Source organism: Artemia franciscana, chromosome 15, assembly GCF_032884065.1.
Source record: "Artemia franciscana chromosome 15, ASM3288406v1, whole genome shotgun sequence".
Lineage (NCBI taxonomy): Eukaryota > Metazoa > Arthropoda > Branchiopoda > Anostraca > Artemiidae > Artemia > Artemia franciscana.
Genome location: NC_088877.1, coordinates 13,255,292 through 13,272,881, shown reverse-complemented (window position 1 = coordinate 13,272,881; position 17,590 = coordinate 13,255,292). Strand labels below are relative to the sequence as shown.

The 17,590-nt window shown below is 33.8% G+C and overlaps 2 protein-coding genes across 2 annotated transcripts in view; one reads left to right on the top strand and one right to left on the bottom strand.

Moving 5' to 3' along the window:
• LOC136036532 (cysteine--tRNA ligase, cytoplasmic-like) overlaps positions 1-17,103 on the top strand; it is a 48,517-nt gene extending 31,414 nt beyond the window's left edge. The window contains exons 7-11 of the mRNA XM_065718836.1: positions 3,670-3,810; positions 7,640-7,839; positions 10,195-10,360; positions 12,833-13,041; positions 16,926-17,103. Of these exons, the coding sequence (XP_065574908.1) occupies positions 3,670-3,810; positions 7,640-7,839; positions 10,195-10,360; positions 12,833-13,041; positions 16,926-17,057 (848 nt within the window). The 3' untranslated portion in view covers positions 17,058-17,103. The remainder of the gene's footprint in view (positions 1-3,669; positions 3,811-7,639; positions 7,840-10,194; positions 10,361-12,832; positions 13,042-16,925) is intronic.
• LOC136036073 (cysteine--tRNA ligase, cytoplasmic-like) overlaps positions 1-17,590 on the bottom strand; it is a gene marked incomplete in the record, with an annotated part of 157,894 nt that overhangs the window by 72,185 nt on the left and 68,119 nt on the right.

Genomic DNA, 17,590 nt, shown 5'->3' with positions numbered 1-17,590 from the left:
AATACAAGTACCGGGTATGCTTCTGAACAAACTGTGTGAAAATTGAAATCAGCCCCTCCCCCATTAGTTGTGATATCCCACATAATGATTTACTGAGGGGTACCTATTATGACTTATCTTTAATATCGCTTATCGTTCAATTTTGTCTTTAATGTTTACTTAGGCGCTAGGTTGTTTGGAAACACGACTTAATTAAAATTAATTAATTAAACTTAATTAAAATTAAGAAGAAAGAATTGAGTAGGGAACATTATCTGTCAATCAGGGCTCATTTGAAAGACTCCACTCCTTAAGATGGGTTTTCCACTTTCATTTACAAAATATAGGAAAAACTGAAAACCAAGTTGAAGTGTTTTTCTTTAAAAAAAATTAAATTTCGAAAATTTTTGTTTATTATTCAGTTCATTTATATTAAACCTAAATATGATACAACAGCTGAAAAGTGAATGAAACTAAAAAAGGCTCTGCTGAAAAAAAATATATATAAAAAAATGGAATATATTCATTCAAGGAAATACTAGTACATGCAGGGTAGCTATTTTATTTTTATCCTGGGAGAAGGGGAGTTAGGGGATTTCACCCTCTCCCCCGCCCGAATTTTTTTTTCCGATTCGTAGAAACGTACAAAGATGAATATAAACAAATTTTGATGCATTTTTAAAATAATTTTTGTACCCCCTCCCCTTTCTGAAAAAAAATCCTTTTGTAACAGATCCTGATAAAATCCTTTTGTCAGATTCTTGTTAGTTAGTGTATTTTCTTTCCATTCTTCAATTAATAAAATTCATTTTTAAAAAACTTATCTTGACTACAGACTGACGTTGAATTCTGACAGTTTCTATTTTTTCGTTTTTATTTATTTATTTATTTTTTTTGTTGGTTTATATTTCTTTTTTATCTACGGTATGACCCTCACTGTCACCAAACGTTTTGCTGGTTTTCTCACAAAAGAAGGCGAAAATTAACAGAACATATTGTAATTTTTGCTATAGCGAAGGGTTAGATTTGTATAGAGTTAGAATAGTATTCTTAGACACTTTTTTTACTTTTGATTCGATTGTTTTTATGCGAGGTTTAAAAGAAAACAAAAAAAAATTTGGCCGCCTCGAGGCATAGTGTTACTTTTATTTGCTAAAATATGTTGCTAAGTTGCAAATGTAAGGCACCATACCTTGGAACAGAAATTTGGTTAAAATATTAAGTTACCTGAAACTAAATTTAAACAAATAGTATTCTCAAACTATGGCTACTGTTAGAAATAGATGCTAATTTTTCTTGCATTGTCAATGTAGAGGTGTTTTTGGGGAAAAAGTACTAAACATAGAATAACTATGAGTCAGGCGTACACTGAGTGTCATTTGTCCTATTTATTTCAGCTTCCGAATGACCTTCTACAGTAATCATTTCATTGTAGATTGATCTAGCTTACGTATCGCGTGTTTATTTCAAACTCTCATTATTTTATTAAGGGATCATTCCTCACCTGTCCGGTTTAGCCAGCAATTACTTGTTATGATCAGAACTTTCTACTGTGTAAAGTTCCTTATTTCCTCTTTCATTTCTTAAAGTACCAAGATCAGGGGAAAACAAACCTGATGGATTGATGAAAAAATGTCAAGAAACGTCAAACGCTTGATGGGGGTAGTGATTTTGTCGACACTAGAGCCAATTTTCAGTGTTGTAAGTTACACATACTCTTTGGTTACCCGTTTACCCTGGTACTATTTTACCTAGTGTGCCCTAATGTAAACTATGCGCACCCTGGATATCAATATGCTCGATTTATTTTAGTAATAGCCTAGGGTAGTGTGCTAAAATTATTTGGGGAATTCTTTGCTGGGCATTGAAACTTGGTACTGTGGCAAGTTCCTTTTTTCCTCTTTCATTTTATCAAGTACCAAAGACAGGGGAAACAAAATCTGATGGCTTTGTTTTGGTGGAAACTTACGTCACCATATATATCTCAATCAGTGAATCAGATCATTTTATTCTAGGAAAATCACTCATTGGCTACTGACAAATTACGGTTTGCGTCATAAATACTTATTATCAGTCAATATAATGTATAAGTAAAAAAAAGAAAAAAAAAGTTAAATATATAGTTTATCAAAGGTTTACATTTTACTTGGGACAAACATTCTTTCATAGCGCACATTTTTCGCGTTTATTTCTTTCAGCTTCGGGACTGGCCCCGTGACAATCCTTGGATATTGTTTGGGGATCTAATTTGAGGGAAGAATTTCACGGTGTTTACAGGTACTCAATCAATTTTTCAAAAAAGAATAAAAAGCGGCTTTAGCCTTTTTTACTCCAGCGAAACTAAATGAGTTTTAACTAATAATTCAGAATATGAGCCGCGGGAAATAGTAACAAGAGCACCCTTCAGATTTTCTTCCATACGGCCTGATTGTTTCAAAGTTAAGCCAAAATGCCGTGCCGGGGCAGCATTTTATAAAAGTGGTCTAATAAAGGTACTGTAGGTTCTTAAAAGATGGAATGATGGAACACACTAAGTTCTTTCAAAATTTTAATATTTGTAAGCTAGCGTTGCCTATCTTCACCAACTCTGCAGTGAGCACCTGCCTCTTGAAATAAGAACTGACCGTTATTCCTAGTAGTTGGTTTGTTTACTATTAGTTGTTCAGTGACAGGGGTGAAGGATCAAAATTAGTAGTAAAATTCTTAAAAGATAAAATTTTACAATTAAGTCTTTTCACAGTCATTAGTGAATGCGCTGACTCCTGTCTTACTTTTTTAGCGGTTGCTGCAGCTCTGATGGGGTAACTTTTAGCGCATATTTCCTCTAACCTTAAGTCATCGACATCCTTCCATCTGCTTTCTGTATCAGTGCCAATATTATTGGTCGTGACTAGAAAAAATTGGGTTTAAAACAGTCCCTTGAGGAACTCCTCAAAAACTAGCTATTGATCTGAGAAAACTTTCTTAACCTCTATTATTAGAAATCAGTTTGAATAAACTTAGAATAGCAGAAATCTAATTAGGATTTAAAGGAAACTACAAGAAGATTTTTAGTTAATATATGCTTTACTAGACCAAAGCCCTTCTTAAAATATATAGTTAGCTGGCTAAATTGATCTGATTGCTTGATTAAATTATGAAAAAATCAGGAAATCGATTTAATGAAAAAGAACTTCATTTGCAGTTGTAGTTTTGCTACTAGTGGGTGCCAAAAAAAATAAAGAAAAGAAAAAGAACATGGATGAAAAATATGCTAAACGTATATGGCATCAAATAGCTTTAGAAGATGTGGCTGTAGTTTGAAGGTGAATTTTTCTGTGAATCCGCTGAAAGTTACTATTCAAATTGTTACAGATGAAAAGTGTTGTCGAATTCAGCGAATGGGTTTTGCCAAATTAATTGCATTGTTCAAGGTGGCAGCTCTAACAAAAATGTTATGCTGGCGTATAAATTTCATTTTTTGTTAAATAGTCAAAGGAAAAATCTTAGAAAATCGCGGTTTTCAAGTTTGAATAGACCTAAGATGGCTCCAGGTGTAAACTATGATATATTGGACAATAATGTGTTGTTTAAAAGTTTTATGGAACAGTAAAATATTGATTAATGAATGTGAAGTTTATTTTTATTAAATTTTTCATTGAGCTTTACGTGAAGTTTACATTAGTTTTTAAACGTGAAGTTCAATTTTAGGATTTTTCCTCGCAGTGAAATCTATACTACGACAAAAACCAGAGGACGTCATTGTTGACTATCAACCATTCACTTTGGAAGATAAGACCCTGATAGCTACATTTAGAATGAAGAAAGAAGCAGTGCATGCTGCTTTGTGTGGTAAGAATATTTTATTTCACTAGCCAGGAAATTAGTCATTAATTTTATTGTCATCTATTTGTTTTTTTCTTTTCTGACTTTTTGACAAAGTTTTTACTCATCATATTTTTTATATATATTTTCATTAATTTTATTGTGATCTATTTACTTTTTATTTTTGACTTTTTTACTAGTGCTTGTTTGATGTAAAATATAAATTCGGCAACCATGCTGTCATAGAAATTTTTAAAATAAAATTCTATTTTATTCTATTCTTTTACGCGTAACTGAACTTTGATGGGTTTTTTTTTCGTTTCTTCAACAATAAGACATTTATTTGCCTTTTTTACTAGTGCTTGCTTGACATAAAATTCAAATTCGGCAACCATGCTGTCATAGAAATTTTTAAGATAAAGTTCTATTTATTTACGTGTAACCAAAGTTTGATTGTTTTTTCTTCAACAATAAGACATTAATTTGCCAGAAACAGGCGTAAAAAAAAAGAAACTAAAAATAGATATTACAAGTTTATTCAGTATTCTCTGTTTTCCAGTTCCTTTAGGCATCCACTTAAAAATTAAATCAACATTTATTTTTTATTGTCTAAAAACAATACGTCTACTCTGGGGATGTACTATAATGTTTAGATTATTGGCCTTAATAATAAGACGTATCAAGGTTACTGTTCTTAGAACCTAAGCACAGACAAACAAATGCTTGTTGCAGAAAGGGGCTGCTTGCTGTGCTTCGCCGGACTACCATGTAATTAAATTTGTTTTTTTAGATAGGTTAATGCATGGAAATACATGAAATGTATTAAGAGTATCATAAGTGCATGAAATGAAAATTCACGGAGCATTAAATAAATTGTAAGACCTGTCGTCATCGCTTTTACTATAAGTTCTTAAAGTAGCGTTCACAAAAATATTGAGACTGTCATGCATGGCCATTTGGATGTCTAGACGCAAACAATGCTTTTTACTAAATTTATTTAGATTATGAGAATGTTTCTTTAAAAAATAATGTATAATAATGTAGCAACCGAATTTTTTTGTAATCTTTCGGGGAATAATAAAAAAAAAAATGTAAACATTAGATAATTTATATATCAAAAATAATATAGCTTGTAGGAAAGATTTGGATTATCACAATAATTTATTATTTTTGATATAAAATAATGTATATAATCTAGCAGCCGAATTTTTTTGTAATCTTTCGGGGAATAATAAAAAAAAAAATGTAAACATTAGGTAATTTATATATCAAAAATAATATAGCTTGTAGGAAAGATTTGGATTATCACAAAAATTTGTCCTTACGGGGATTCGATACCTTAAAGGATTGCCCAACATTTATAGAATTTGTATAACTTTTTCCGTTTTGTGCCGAAGAAAAAAAAATATCCCATTTCAATGACACTTACATTATTAGAAAGTGTGAATATTTTGATATAAAGGATCAATTTTCTTTTTCAAGTTTAGGAAAGGGCATTCCCTAACATTTTCTAGCATGCCTTCTAGGAAAACGCTAGGAATCAGCGTAAAAGAAATACTATTTGAGGAATTTGGCAGCATTAGGATTTCCCTGTGAAGACACCGCCTTTGATTGAAGATATTGCCGACAAAGGTGACCTAAAATCATTAGAATTTCCCTGTGATAACACCGCCTTTTATTGAATATCATCCTTGAAAGAAAAGGCATTAAACCACTAAAATACTGGAATTTAGACAGACACACACACATCCACGCATAACGGACGTAACAATATAAATTACTTGCATTTTCGCCATGTATATGGGGCTTTATTATGGGCCTTCATAAAGTGCAAAAGTGTATTGAAGTTTATATTTAGGTTTTTTTGTATTGTGTACTCAGTTTTTGTGATTTTTTTTTTTTATTTTATTTTTTGACTAAAGAAAATAAATTTTAGGGAGAATAAGTTATCAATTAGTAATAGATTAATTGGAGACAAAACTGGTTATCACTTTAGGTAATTGTAACTAAGTTGTATGATGCCAGCTTCTTTTTTGTATACTGTGTAATCATGATAATAATTTATTTATGCCCGCTCATACAAAAAAAGAAAAGAAAAGGGGAGTGGTAAAAAAGAAAAGAAAAACAAGAACGCTTCAACAACAAAGAATAAAAACAAACCTCAACTTCTTCACAGAAACTCACAGATAGGCAATGATCACAGAATGACAGATAGGCAATAGACAGTGTAAAGGCAATGATTTAATTCCGCTTTTCTCGACACTTCCTTCAGAGGACATCACAATGCCAATCGGGTCCCCCGTTTTTGGGATCTTAGGACGAATGCGTTTCCTTTACGGAATAAGTAATAACTTCAAATAATTGCATTAAACAGACAGTAGTTTCAGTTTCTCAGTTTGAGTGAAGCAATCCCCGGCGACTCATGAAGCAGGTGAGGGAGATCAACTGCTACTGCTGCAAAAACGTTCCTGTTCAGGTTAAACTTCAAAGAGACTTGCTATGGCTTGATCGATTACCTTTCATAATTTTATCAATTATCAATATGCGTGGACTTTTAATATCTTGTCCATGCGTTATTTTCTGATACATCATACATTTTTTAGAATTAATTTTGTTTGTTCAAACGTCACATATAAATTTTCACTGCTTTGCTGCTTACCCGCCAACGATTAAGTTACAAAAAATCAGACTCTTAGTGCGTTAACACATTAACTAACACGTAAACTAGTGTTTTAATATATAATGCGTTATTAAAGTGTTGCAAGAGCAGCACTTTGGTTTTGTTTCCTCACTTCGATTAAACACTGAAGTTGTTATTGTGTAAGGATCTAGAAATAAATACTAGGTACACCAACTCATAAAAGTTGAAAACTCCTCATTGCAATTAGCAAAAGTTGCAAACCCCTCATCGCTGAAGTTGATTATAGCTTAACAGCCAATTATTACTCACACGTCCCCTACATGTCTGATCGCTGGAACCCAATTGGTCTTACCATCAAATTCACTGGAAATAAATAATAGGTACACCAGCTAGCAAAAGCTGCGAACCCCTTATTGCCGAAGATGATTCTGAGCTAACAGCCGTCTGTTGCTTAAAATTTCATGTATGTCTCACACTTGGTATTGGCCTATTTTTGGTTTCAGTGTGTGCCTTACTACTGAAGTTGTCAACCCCTTTAAACTTTCAAACTGGTATATCTCATGAAGGAATTTTTCTGCGATAAAATGGATGACGTATTCTTTGATTAGCTCATCAAGAGCTATCGACTGCCGTCGCCAAAAAAAATCTATCTGTCTTAGTTCAAAAGTTGACTTTCTTGCCGTAGGCCAAGTTAGAAAGGACCGAAGGATATACTCTAATTTCTTTAGCAATTTCTTAAGCTTTTAAAGCTTAAGAGGTACGTCTGATGTCATTTATCTACCGCAATCCCAAGTGCAACAAAACGAATGATAAACTCAGCTGAAATAACAAACAGAAATGTGTAGAATCAATAGATTTTGGCCCCAGGCAAGAGTTATACGAAGCTTTCTAAAATGCAGTCATATTCATCAATCCAACCTAAGTTCCACACTTTCTGTAAAAACTGCAGAGGTTACACCCTTACCACTTTCTAGGAATAAGCTGAAATCGGGATGCTAGGAACAAAAAAAAACGACAAAACCAAAGTGTTGCTCTCGCAACGCAAATAGTAACTCCAGTTCCATTTGGAACTTATTTCCAAATGGAGTTAGGAAAAATATTTATATGCTTTGACTATGTTGCAACATATATTTTTTTGCTATATATGTATATGTATATATGTATATGTATATGCATAACTGTATTTTGTTTATTTTTTTTTACCTTGTCTTTCAGATAATATCAACACCCGAAGTGCAATTGACACAATGCAGGAATTAGTCAGCGACGTTTATATTTATTTAGAAAAACAGAAAGTAGCTAATAGAGAAGTTTTAAAAAACATCGCCGTTTTCATCACACACATGTTTCAAGTGTTTGGAGTTATACCCAAAGATGAATCTATAGGATTTCCAACCGAAACCTCCTCAGCAACAGTAAGTATTTTGTAGCCTATTAATTGCCTATTATGCAGCCTATTATTATGCTATATTAATGTTAACCTATTATTAGCCTATTAGTATATTGTAGCCTATTTAGCCTTTTAATACATATTATTGGCACTTGCAACGTCTACTAGACTTGAATAACATCAAATTTTCACTTATTGATGGATTATCCCAAAGTTCTTGGGAGATGTAGAGGTCAGCGCTAAAAAAAAGCACCTTACCGCACCAAAGCAGCCCCTCCAGTATTTTTCCAGTAATTTTTTTACGAAAACCAATATTACTTACAAAAATTAAATAACTCAGCCCCTCATTAACAGGATAGGAGTATTCTATGTGTATTACAGTTCCTCGCAATTATTATTTTTTTTTTCGTTGAAAAAATAGTTGGAATAGAGAAGGTTTAGGATGGCTCTGTGGAGATTGGTTCTGCTCAAAGGCTACTCCACATGAAAGTTAGTAGTTTGAGAGAGCTGTATCTGTCTTGGCTTTTTCTACAAGTAGCCATGACTTAATGCCCACAACTACTTGATTTTGTGGACATCAAGTCATGGCTAATTTTAGAAAAAGTCAAGCCCTTTTTAGGATTGTGTATAAATGATGTCAGTTCATTTTTTGATAAATAAGTCTTATCTATCATCCGTCCATACTTCGTTCCTAGGGCAGAACTAAGGTAGATAGTCATAAAACAAAGGGATGAAAGATTGGATTGATTTTGAGCTGACGCGTAATGCACAATATCGACTGGACTTGTATGCAAAATCTGAGACTGTATTTGCATGGACTCACAGGCGAACCAGTGAAACCGAAGCCTAAATAGGCTTGGCCGCTTGTAGTCTAACCTATCACACCTGTATTACTCCAGTATTTTTGTTAAATCTTTTTGAAAGGAAAACCTCTGATTGATGTAAGTACTTACTTCCAAAAACTTTTCCTCTGTTAGCAACAGAGGAGACTGGGGGAAATGGTTGAAACTCTTTCTAAAGAAGGTTTCTGGTGTCTCTAATGGTATGACCATTTCTCAAAGTCTGCTCCACATGGCAGTTAGTGATTTGAGGGAGTTGTCTTATTCACGATTTTAAAAGAACGAAGAGATTTTTCCTAGAAATTGCTCAAGGATAATTCTACAAAAACTTGTTGATGAAGCGCTAAATAATTTTGCAAATCTTGGTGATGGTTGGTGATCTTGGTGATGAAGCGCTTAATGTCACTCTTTGAGAATGAAGTGGCTGGACTCTCCTTTCAGTTGGAAACTTCTCCTTTCAGTAAGCTTCTCCTTCTCCTAGGACTTCTCCCTTCAGTAAGCTTGAGCATAGCCTCCCGGTGGATGAAAACCTCCCTTAGAATAAATTTTTATAATGATCTTCTAAGTGGGTTACAATAAAGCTGGACAGACGACTTTAGGATAAAATGAGATTTGAAATAACTTTAACATTCGGAGATACTGGGGATACCCTGAAGATGGCATGTGATTGTGTGTTACTGAAAGCGTTTTAATTCCCTTTACTCTATATTTCTTTTGTTTATGGAGGTTGTTCTGTGCAGTGCATCCACAATCATCGAATTTTTGAGTATTTCTGTGTTTCAGCGAATTTCACTGCTTTCTGTCTGTGATATTTGTTTTAGGCAGTGCTTGCTCTATTCTGAATTTTTCAGTATTTCTTCCTCGAGAAGGCGCTGTTATGCTCCAAACAGTTTGAAGTAAAGTTAACACGAAATACAATAATTATAAAAAAACCTTTTCCAATCTGGTTTCGTTCTGACAGATTGAGAATACATGTACCCAACAAGTATCTCTTTTGCCAAGTGTTATCCATAGAAACCCTTTTCCAAGGTAAGTAAAACCTTCGGTAAGACAGTATCCAAGGGGGGGGGGTCTTACCGGGTTTGAAGCCCCCCCTCCAAAAACACGTCACAAAAATGCATAAAAACAAATTTTGATTCTTAACTTAGGTTTTTTTGTAATCTCATCCCCCCTCCCCAAAAAACATCCCTCAACCCGATAAAATCTTGGATACACCCTTGCCTTCTGGTTCTAGACTGGAACAAAGTTGAGTAGAATCAATGGTTTCAAAAGACCGTATTCCCTCTTTCTCTCGATTTTATCTTTAATTGTTTATAGTAAGATCCCCCCCCCTGTTAGAATTTGATTTTTTTTCAGAGGTTCGGTTAATTTTTTAACAACTAAGGTATAAAGACAGCATAAAATAATATGCCTGGCGGAGAATAAATTAGAGAACAAGGATTCGGGAAGCAATTATAGATTGACACAATAGAAAATTTAGTTTTAGTATGTTGTTACTTTACGCTGTTTGTTCAAAAAGTGATTGTTTTTTATTGTCTTAGAGTGAAGAGCAGCTCTACCCTTACTTGAAAGCTTTCGCTCAATTTCGGGAAGAAGTTAGGAAATCGGCCAAGGAAATTCGTAATCATGATCTCCTCAACGTTTGTGATAAAGTCCGTGATGAAATCTTACCAGAACTTGGAGTTAGACTGGAAGATAAAGAAAGTGGTGAGTTTTCAATTTTGGGGTAGTTTCTTTTTATGCTACTTTTGTTTTAGGCATACATGTGACTAATAAGTGGAAGTTTTAACTATAATTTGACATATCTTCGCTATGCAACAAAAACCTCGTATCAATGCTTTCTTTTTTATTCAAGAATATAGTCTAAAGCATTTCTACAGGGATTACTGCGATGGAAATATTAGATCCTGGCACGTACACAGGGGGAGAGGGGGCTTCGGGCCCGGCCCTCCCACCCAAAATTTTGTGAAATGTTTAATTTCCGCATGGTTTATTGGGATTTCTGGCAAAAGTAGGACATTTATTAACAATATAGATACATGTGTGAAGCTTTCTTTGGGGGGATTTTACAGCATGCAATAAACCGGTCAAGTCACTGCCCAATTATTAACCCATTTTCTGGCTAACTTTTCACCCTCTTTGAAGTAATTAGCAATTGTACTGTTATTTTTTCGTAAAGAGAGTTTGCTTTCCACAGCAAAAAAGAATTATCCTTGATATTAGGGCGTTTATTCCCCTTTTCAGGATAAAGTACGGATTTTAATGGATAAATTTTAGAAATTATCATTTTTCATTAAAATCTAACTTTTTACAATTGAAAAACTACCCCCACAGCACCCATATTACACTGCTGACCCCAAAATTTCCCTTTCAGTGGGATATAATAGATTAATCACTGATTCTAAATCGCTATGAACATAACCTGAGCCTGAAACGTACTTTTGAGGCTTCAGTCTTCTTCCCCCCATCCGCTACAATACTACATATTAAAGTTAATCTGTATTTTCCGATATATGTGCTTTTTGCATGATTAAATAAAAAGTGCTACTTTATATCTGCTGTTTCGAAGGTTTTGCGCCCCCTCCCCCCAAAAAAATTCCTGCGTACGTACCTGATTAGATTCAAAGGTATTAATTTTTTTATTATGTTTATTATTATTGCTCACTGTATAGTGTATATACTTGAAATAACTGCAGATATATTTTATTTTTATTTGTATTTTGCATTATATTTTCATCTCTACTGGCAAGCATTAAAATTAAATATGGAAATTATTAAATAAGAACAACATAATATAAGCGCCTTTTTCCGTAGGGGATGTTATCTCCACTCCCCCTCCGCTTTAGTTAAGCCTTATCCGGTCATAGTACCGGCTTTGTTTTCTGTTTAATTGGTTGTGTTAATCGACCTGTATTTAGCTTGTATGGTTTTTAGGTTACCAGAATTCAAAGAATAAAATGCCTTAATGACTCGACAAAGCAAACATTTTGTGGCAATTTCTTTAATCTAGAGATTTCTGAAGTTCTTGAAATATGGATAAACGCATGAATCTATAAAAGTTTGCATCGAAAAGCTTTAACAAGTCAATAGTTATCCAGAAAAAGTATTAAAAAAAGATAAAGTAAACGTTTTGTGGCAATTTTGTTAGTATAGAGACCTCTGGACTTGTGGAAATCTGAAAAAAACAACAACAAAAAACAGGAAAATTATATTATTGATTCGCCTTAAAAAACTTCAACTAGTCAATAGTGTTTTAGAAAAAGTTACTTTGATTACAGATTGTGTTGATGATATAGGTCGTGGGATCCAATTTCAACGATGGTATTTGTCCACAAACGTTATTATTAGAATGTCAAAAACCCGGCCCGACTCTCAAAAAGGTCTAGTAATGCTAGGTCTTTCAAAAAGGTCTTTCTAATGCTAGAATTTACTCTAAAGTTTTTGTTTGTCTATATTCGACTCTTTTCCAGGTATTTTTTGTGACTTCTTTTCACTAACTAGAAAATGTAATAGTGGTGTAATGAAGAGTTAAGTGCATAGTCCAGTGGCAGGATACTCGCCTATAATATAGGTCGCTCCGCCGGCGACATATATTTTTTTATAGTAAATTCCATTTTTTGCTTTGATCGATTTTCTATCGAAATCAGCATGGATTTTCTCTAATGATAATTATCTTATCCCTTCTTTAGTTTTTTTTACATGTTTGCCTTCTGATACTCTTTACACATTCTTTTTCGACAGATCATGTAAACCTGGGCTAGGGAAAATCATATTATATCGAAAATTGCCGATTTATTAGTTTGTATCTATTCTTTGTTTACTGATTATGGGCTACTCACATGGTGCTGACTTAGCTAAATAATGTCGCTCATAAAGTTGATGAAGTTTTCTGTATGCAGCCAATTACGGATATTGTACTGTCTTGAAGAAACTTTCTAAAATTTGAAGGGGAGTTTGACTAATTAGTCGTAACTTCCAATCTGATTTGGCTCGTTAGAGAAAAATCAGGCTTAATAATTTTTTGCACTTTTTTTGTCAAAATTCCGTAATTTCCATCTCTTTGTGGGTACTTGGAACAAAATATCTATTAATGCTTCCAAAATTTTACTGCCAACCCATGAGAATTTCTCTAATCCATCTTTCTCTGGAATCCACTCAATTTAGATTATTGGATTTTAGGTAAATTTATAATAAAGATTGAATCGCCTGAAACTCTCATTAAAGAGAGAGATGTTAAAAGGACAGAAGAAGAAAAGAAACAAAAAGAGAAGGAGAGAAAGAAGGCTGAAGCTGCTGCGAAGGAAGCGGAAAAAGCTGCTCTTCAAGCTATCCCTCCCGGTGACCTTTTTAGAAATGAGACAGATAAATATTCGCAGTTTGACGACCAGGTAGTTCTTTAAAATATGCATGATAGGAATTTCTTAGTTAAGCTTTATAAGACTAGACGTTTCTCTCCACCCCCTCCCCCGCAATATGGGGTACATTAAATTAGATGAGTCTTTTGCCTAACCTAACCATATAACTCTTTGTTTTGATAATGGTTTAAACAAGTTTTTCAACTGTGTTAAGTAACACAATTATTTGTTGGAAATCATTAACAGAATCTTGAAAAAATAATCGTTGTGGAAGTTTTGATGTTGAACTATAATTGAATTATGTTAAAATTTTGGGTATATATCTTCAGCATATAATTGGAGTAAAATATATATGAAGTATAATAGGCTATAATGATATTGTTTTTCGCCAGTTTTTTTCTATGCTGCCAATTTTTTTTTATTGAGTGGAGGTGATAAGTGTCTACCCTTGACGGTTTTTATGACGGTTTATTGATAAGACATTATATTTTGGAAAGCCGCGTGTTATTCTTGCATGGGGCCAAAGGGGTGGTTTTGTTTGACCATGAGCTAAAGCCTAAGATTTATGAGCTGAAGGGGGGGGGGCGAAAGTCTGTGTCACAGAGAACTAATTGAAGTTTTTTGTCAAATTTTCGTTTCTTTGACCCATTTTGTTTTTGTTTAAGAGTTCAAAACTCTGTTTTAACGGGCAAGCTCCTTTTTAACAAAACCAGTTTTCAATCAAAATTGTAATAAAATGAAAGAATGCTTAAGATGTTAGACCCTCTCCTAGTCCCTGTGTTCAAATATTGTCCTAAAGTAACGAATGGGAAATTTTACAGAAAGGAGGAGAATCGATATCGAGAAATACAGACATTGAGAAAGGAGCATTTTCCTAGGGTTCCACAAGTGGAACCCTATCTTTGCTATCTTTGCTACCAATAATTTTTTTTATGGTTCCAGTTAAGTTTGCAATTTCTGTTTCTGTGTTTTGGACGGAGGAAAACTATCAAATAACCCTCGTAGAATCTAATATTCACTTTATATCAAATTTAATATTAATATTCATTTTGTTAATATTTAATTATATTATATTAATTATATATAATTATATTATTTACTCATGTTAATATCTAATATTCACTAATATTTTAAGCTTTTTATATGCTTTATTCTTTACTTAAAAACTTAAAAACTCTACTTAAAACTTAGACCTCTACTTTTACTTCAAGTAGTTAATTAGCTTAAGTTAATTTGTTGATTTTTTACAGTTAAGCTTTAAAACTTTAAATCCTGCTTAAAAGTCTTTTTAAACTTTACCTGTAAACTTAAAAAAATTGTTTCTTTTTTTATTTAAACTCTTAAATTTCCAAAACAGAAGAGTTTGTTATAACGCTGAGCAAAAATCGTTGATGATCTGACCAAATTATCTTGATCTGACCAGTTATTTTTTAACAAAAATTTGTTCTCGATTTGCGCCAATTTGATCTTAGTTTTAGTTTTCCGTGTATATGATCTTATTTTTTTCGAATAACAATCTGTTTTGTGCCATTTTGAAAATTTTGAAAATCCCTCCCCCCCCCCTAATGTGCAAAGATATAGCCCAAATTTAGATCAGGAACCTGAGTGTGTTTGCTGTAATACGTAAGTACCTCTAACTGTTCACCTAGGAAATTTAAACAAGCAGGCTTAGAGCCCTGAACCCTCCCCTCCCTTCTCCATGAAATCCTCAATCAAATACATAAAATCGATACTTATGTGTTATTGCGACCACACTGAAGAACTGAAGTAAGGTTAATAGTAATAAAACATATCAAAATATAATGAAAAAATAATTATTTAGTAACAAAATTATGGGAACTACAACAGAGAATTATGAAAAGGAGGCCACTCAGAACGCATTATATTAAACATCTATCATAACCTAGCCTAACCAACTCTATATATTAAATATTTAAAATATACCCATATAGTAGTTTATCTTACTCAGGCTAAGGTAATTCTCTCAGAAAAACACAGAGAAACCGGTTTCAAACGCATCAAACTTCTTTAGTGGGGTCGGGATAACGCGTAAGTCGGCTACAATAAACCTTCTACAGAGGTGGATTTTGCATGATTTGAAAAATGATAAGAAATTAAATCCAAACAAGATTTCTCTCAAATGAAACTATGGACAATTTTCAAGCATAATTGTCCGCAGGACGTTTTCTGGGGGATTTTTCAGCGAGGATGGCATTATCCAAAGGTATTTTAAGCAGGAGGAACTTTCCAATTAGGAATTTTGTCAAATGGGTTTTATCTCCTAAGGAGGACTCCCGTGGAGGGGTGGGGGGCTAAAAGGGGCGCAATATTGTTCTGCCTTATTTGAAAATGACGAGAAATTAATTAAAAACTGTTTTTTTTTTAAACAAAAATAAGGAGCAACATCAAAAATTAAGACGAACGTAAGTTGAATAAGACGAACATACATGAGCGCTCATAAGCTGAGTTTTAGGAGGAAGGGGCTATGAAAAACACTACATCCTTGAATATCCGTATAAATTTTATTATTCTCATTAGAGAGCACCTTATTGTACAAACACACGATTTCCCCTTTAAAAACGTAAAATATAAATGGCATGGGTGTCCTCCTGCTTCCCCCTCCTTATGGGCGGCCATGCTTACATAAGAGAGGCTGCCCGCTTTTTTTGGAAAAGTTGGGTATTTCCGTATTAGCCAGTACACACAAGTGAAGTTAGGTTAATCCTAATGAAATATACAAAAAATTATTGAAAATATAATACTTTAATAACAAAATTACGGAAACTACAACATAAAATCATGTAAAGCGGGCCTTACAGAACGCATTATATTAAATACCTGGCCTAACCCAACCATTATAAAACTGAGAATTGATCACCCAATATAACCATTTCTTTGTCAATACAAAATCGTCTTCCTACAGTCGATAGGTTGATCGCTCTAAATAAAAACTAAAATATGTCAAAAGAAACACACCCCGCGTGGCACAAAGTTTGTCATACGTGGCATGGTATGACGGAAGGGTGCCATGTGTGGCTGAAAAAGTGACACTCCAGGGTGTACAGTAGGTGACCGGTAGTTTGCCAGAGACTAGAAAATCAACGCGTTGTATGTGAAATATTATAAGTTTTAACTGAAAAGGAATTCCGGGACTTAGTCGGAAAGGATTTGAAATATATCCGTTGGGACAAAAACAGTTTTTTTTTGTCCTGTGGTGGCGCAGCGGGCTTGATATCAGCTTCGTAATGATGCTTCCCAGAGTTCGAACTCAGCTGTAGCACCACGCTGTTGGGCCGACACTAGGACTTTAGTGGTCAAGAAGTGTTGGTAATCCAATGCATACATACATCTGTTTTTTCATCATGGTCTTATTTAGCCAAAAATGTCAGAAAATGGAAGTTTATACTGCCATTCTTCCGCAAATTTAATTCTTGTACTCTAACAAAGTGGGTTTTTTAATTACTGAAAGTTTCCTTTTTTGGTGGTGATCTATAGCTGGTAATACAGTTAAAGAATTTTTTTTAAGGTAGGTGGTGCGGAGACCGGTTGTACTCGGATGGGGATTGGTTAGTGGAATCTAGTGAATATACTTCATATTTATTTATATTTTGTTTTTTCCCAAATAACGCGCCATTGAGACCTTTGGAATATTTTTGTTTATAAATGGAAGTATATTGGTATTAAAAGGCACTTTGAACTTGAATTTTAATGCGGCACTAAGTTGCTAAATTGTAGCACTTGGTATCCTCGAGTGATACCACTCAAAAGTAAATAGCGAAATCCCGATCATTTGTGACTTCTTTCTAGTCATCTGTTAGGTTTGAGCCACCCAATTGTGAATTGTTAGGAAGTTTAACTAGGCAAGTGTGGCTTGAGATTTAGTATAGCCATATATTAACAAATAAAACTATTTTCAGGGACTTCCGACTCATGACGCTGAAGGGAAAGAGATCTCCAAAGGACTAAAGAAGAAACTATTAAAGAAATATGAAAGCCAAGCGAAAGTTTATCAGGATTATTTGCAGTCAAAGACAAAGGGAAATACCTAAATGTTGTGCTCATTAAATTCGGTTAATTAAATTATTTCAAATTCTGGTTGTAACTCTGCTTATAGATATTGAGAATAAGAGATAACTGAGAAAGGTCTTTTTGAGTGTATGGACATTTAAACTAAAGGGACACAAGTAGCAAATGATATCACTTCGAGGCTGCTTTTCATCACCATATAAATAAGAATGAGATATGTTTATCTTCTGTGTATATAGAATGGTCTTTTTGTGTATTTATGTCTATTTGCGGAATGTGAAACGGATTTGGAACTGCGGACTTTGGAAGGAATGTGGATTGAAAAAAATTGATCTAGCGTAAATAGTCAGTAGAAAAACATTGCAAAAATCGTAAGTGTGAATCATTTCTTTTACTCGAGAAATTAGGATCTCTATTCGCCAGATCATCCCCTCATTTTTGACTCATTGCTTACATCAGTTAAAACCATGCACGCACGTGTACAGGAATAATTACGATCAGCCTAGTTAGTTTTTCTTCTTTTTCTTCGTTTGATGGCAGCCTGTCTGATAACTGA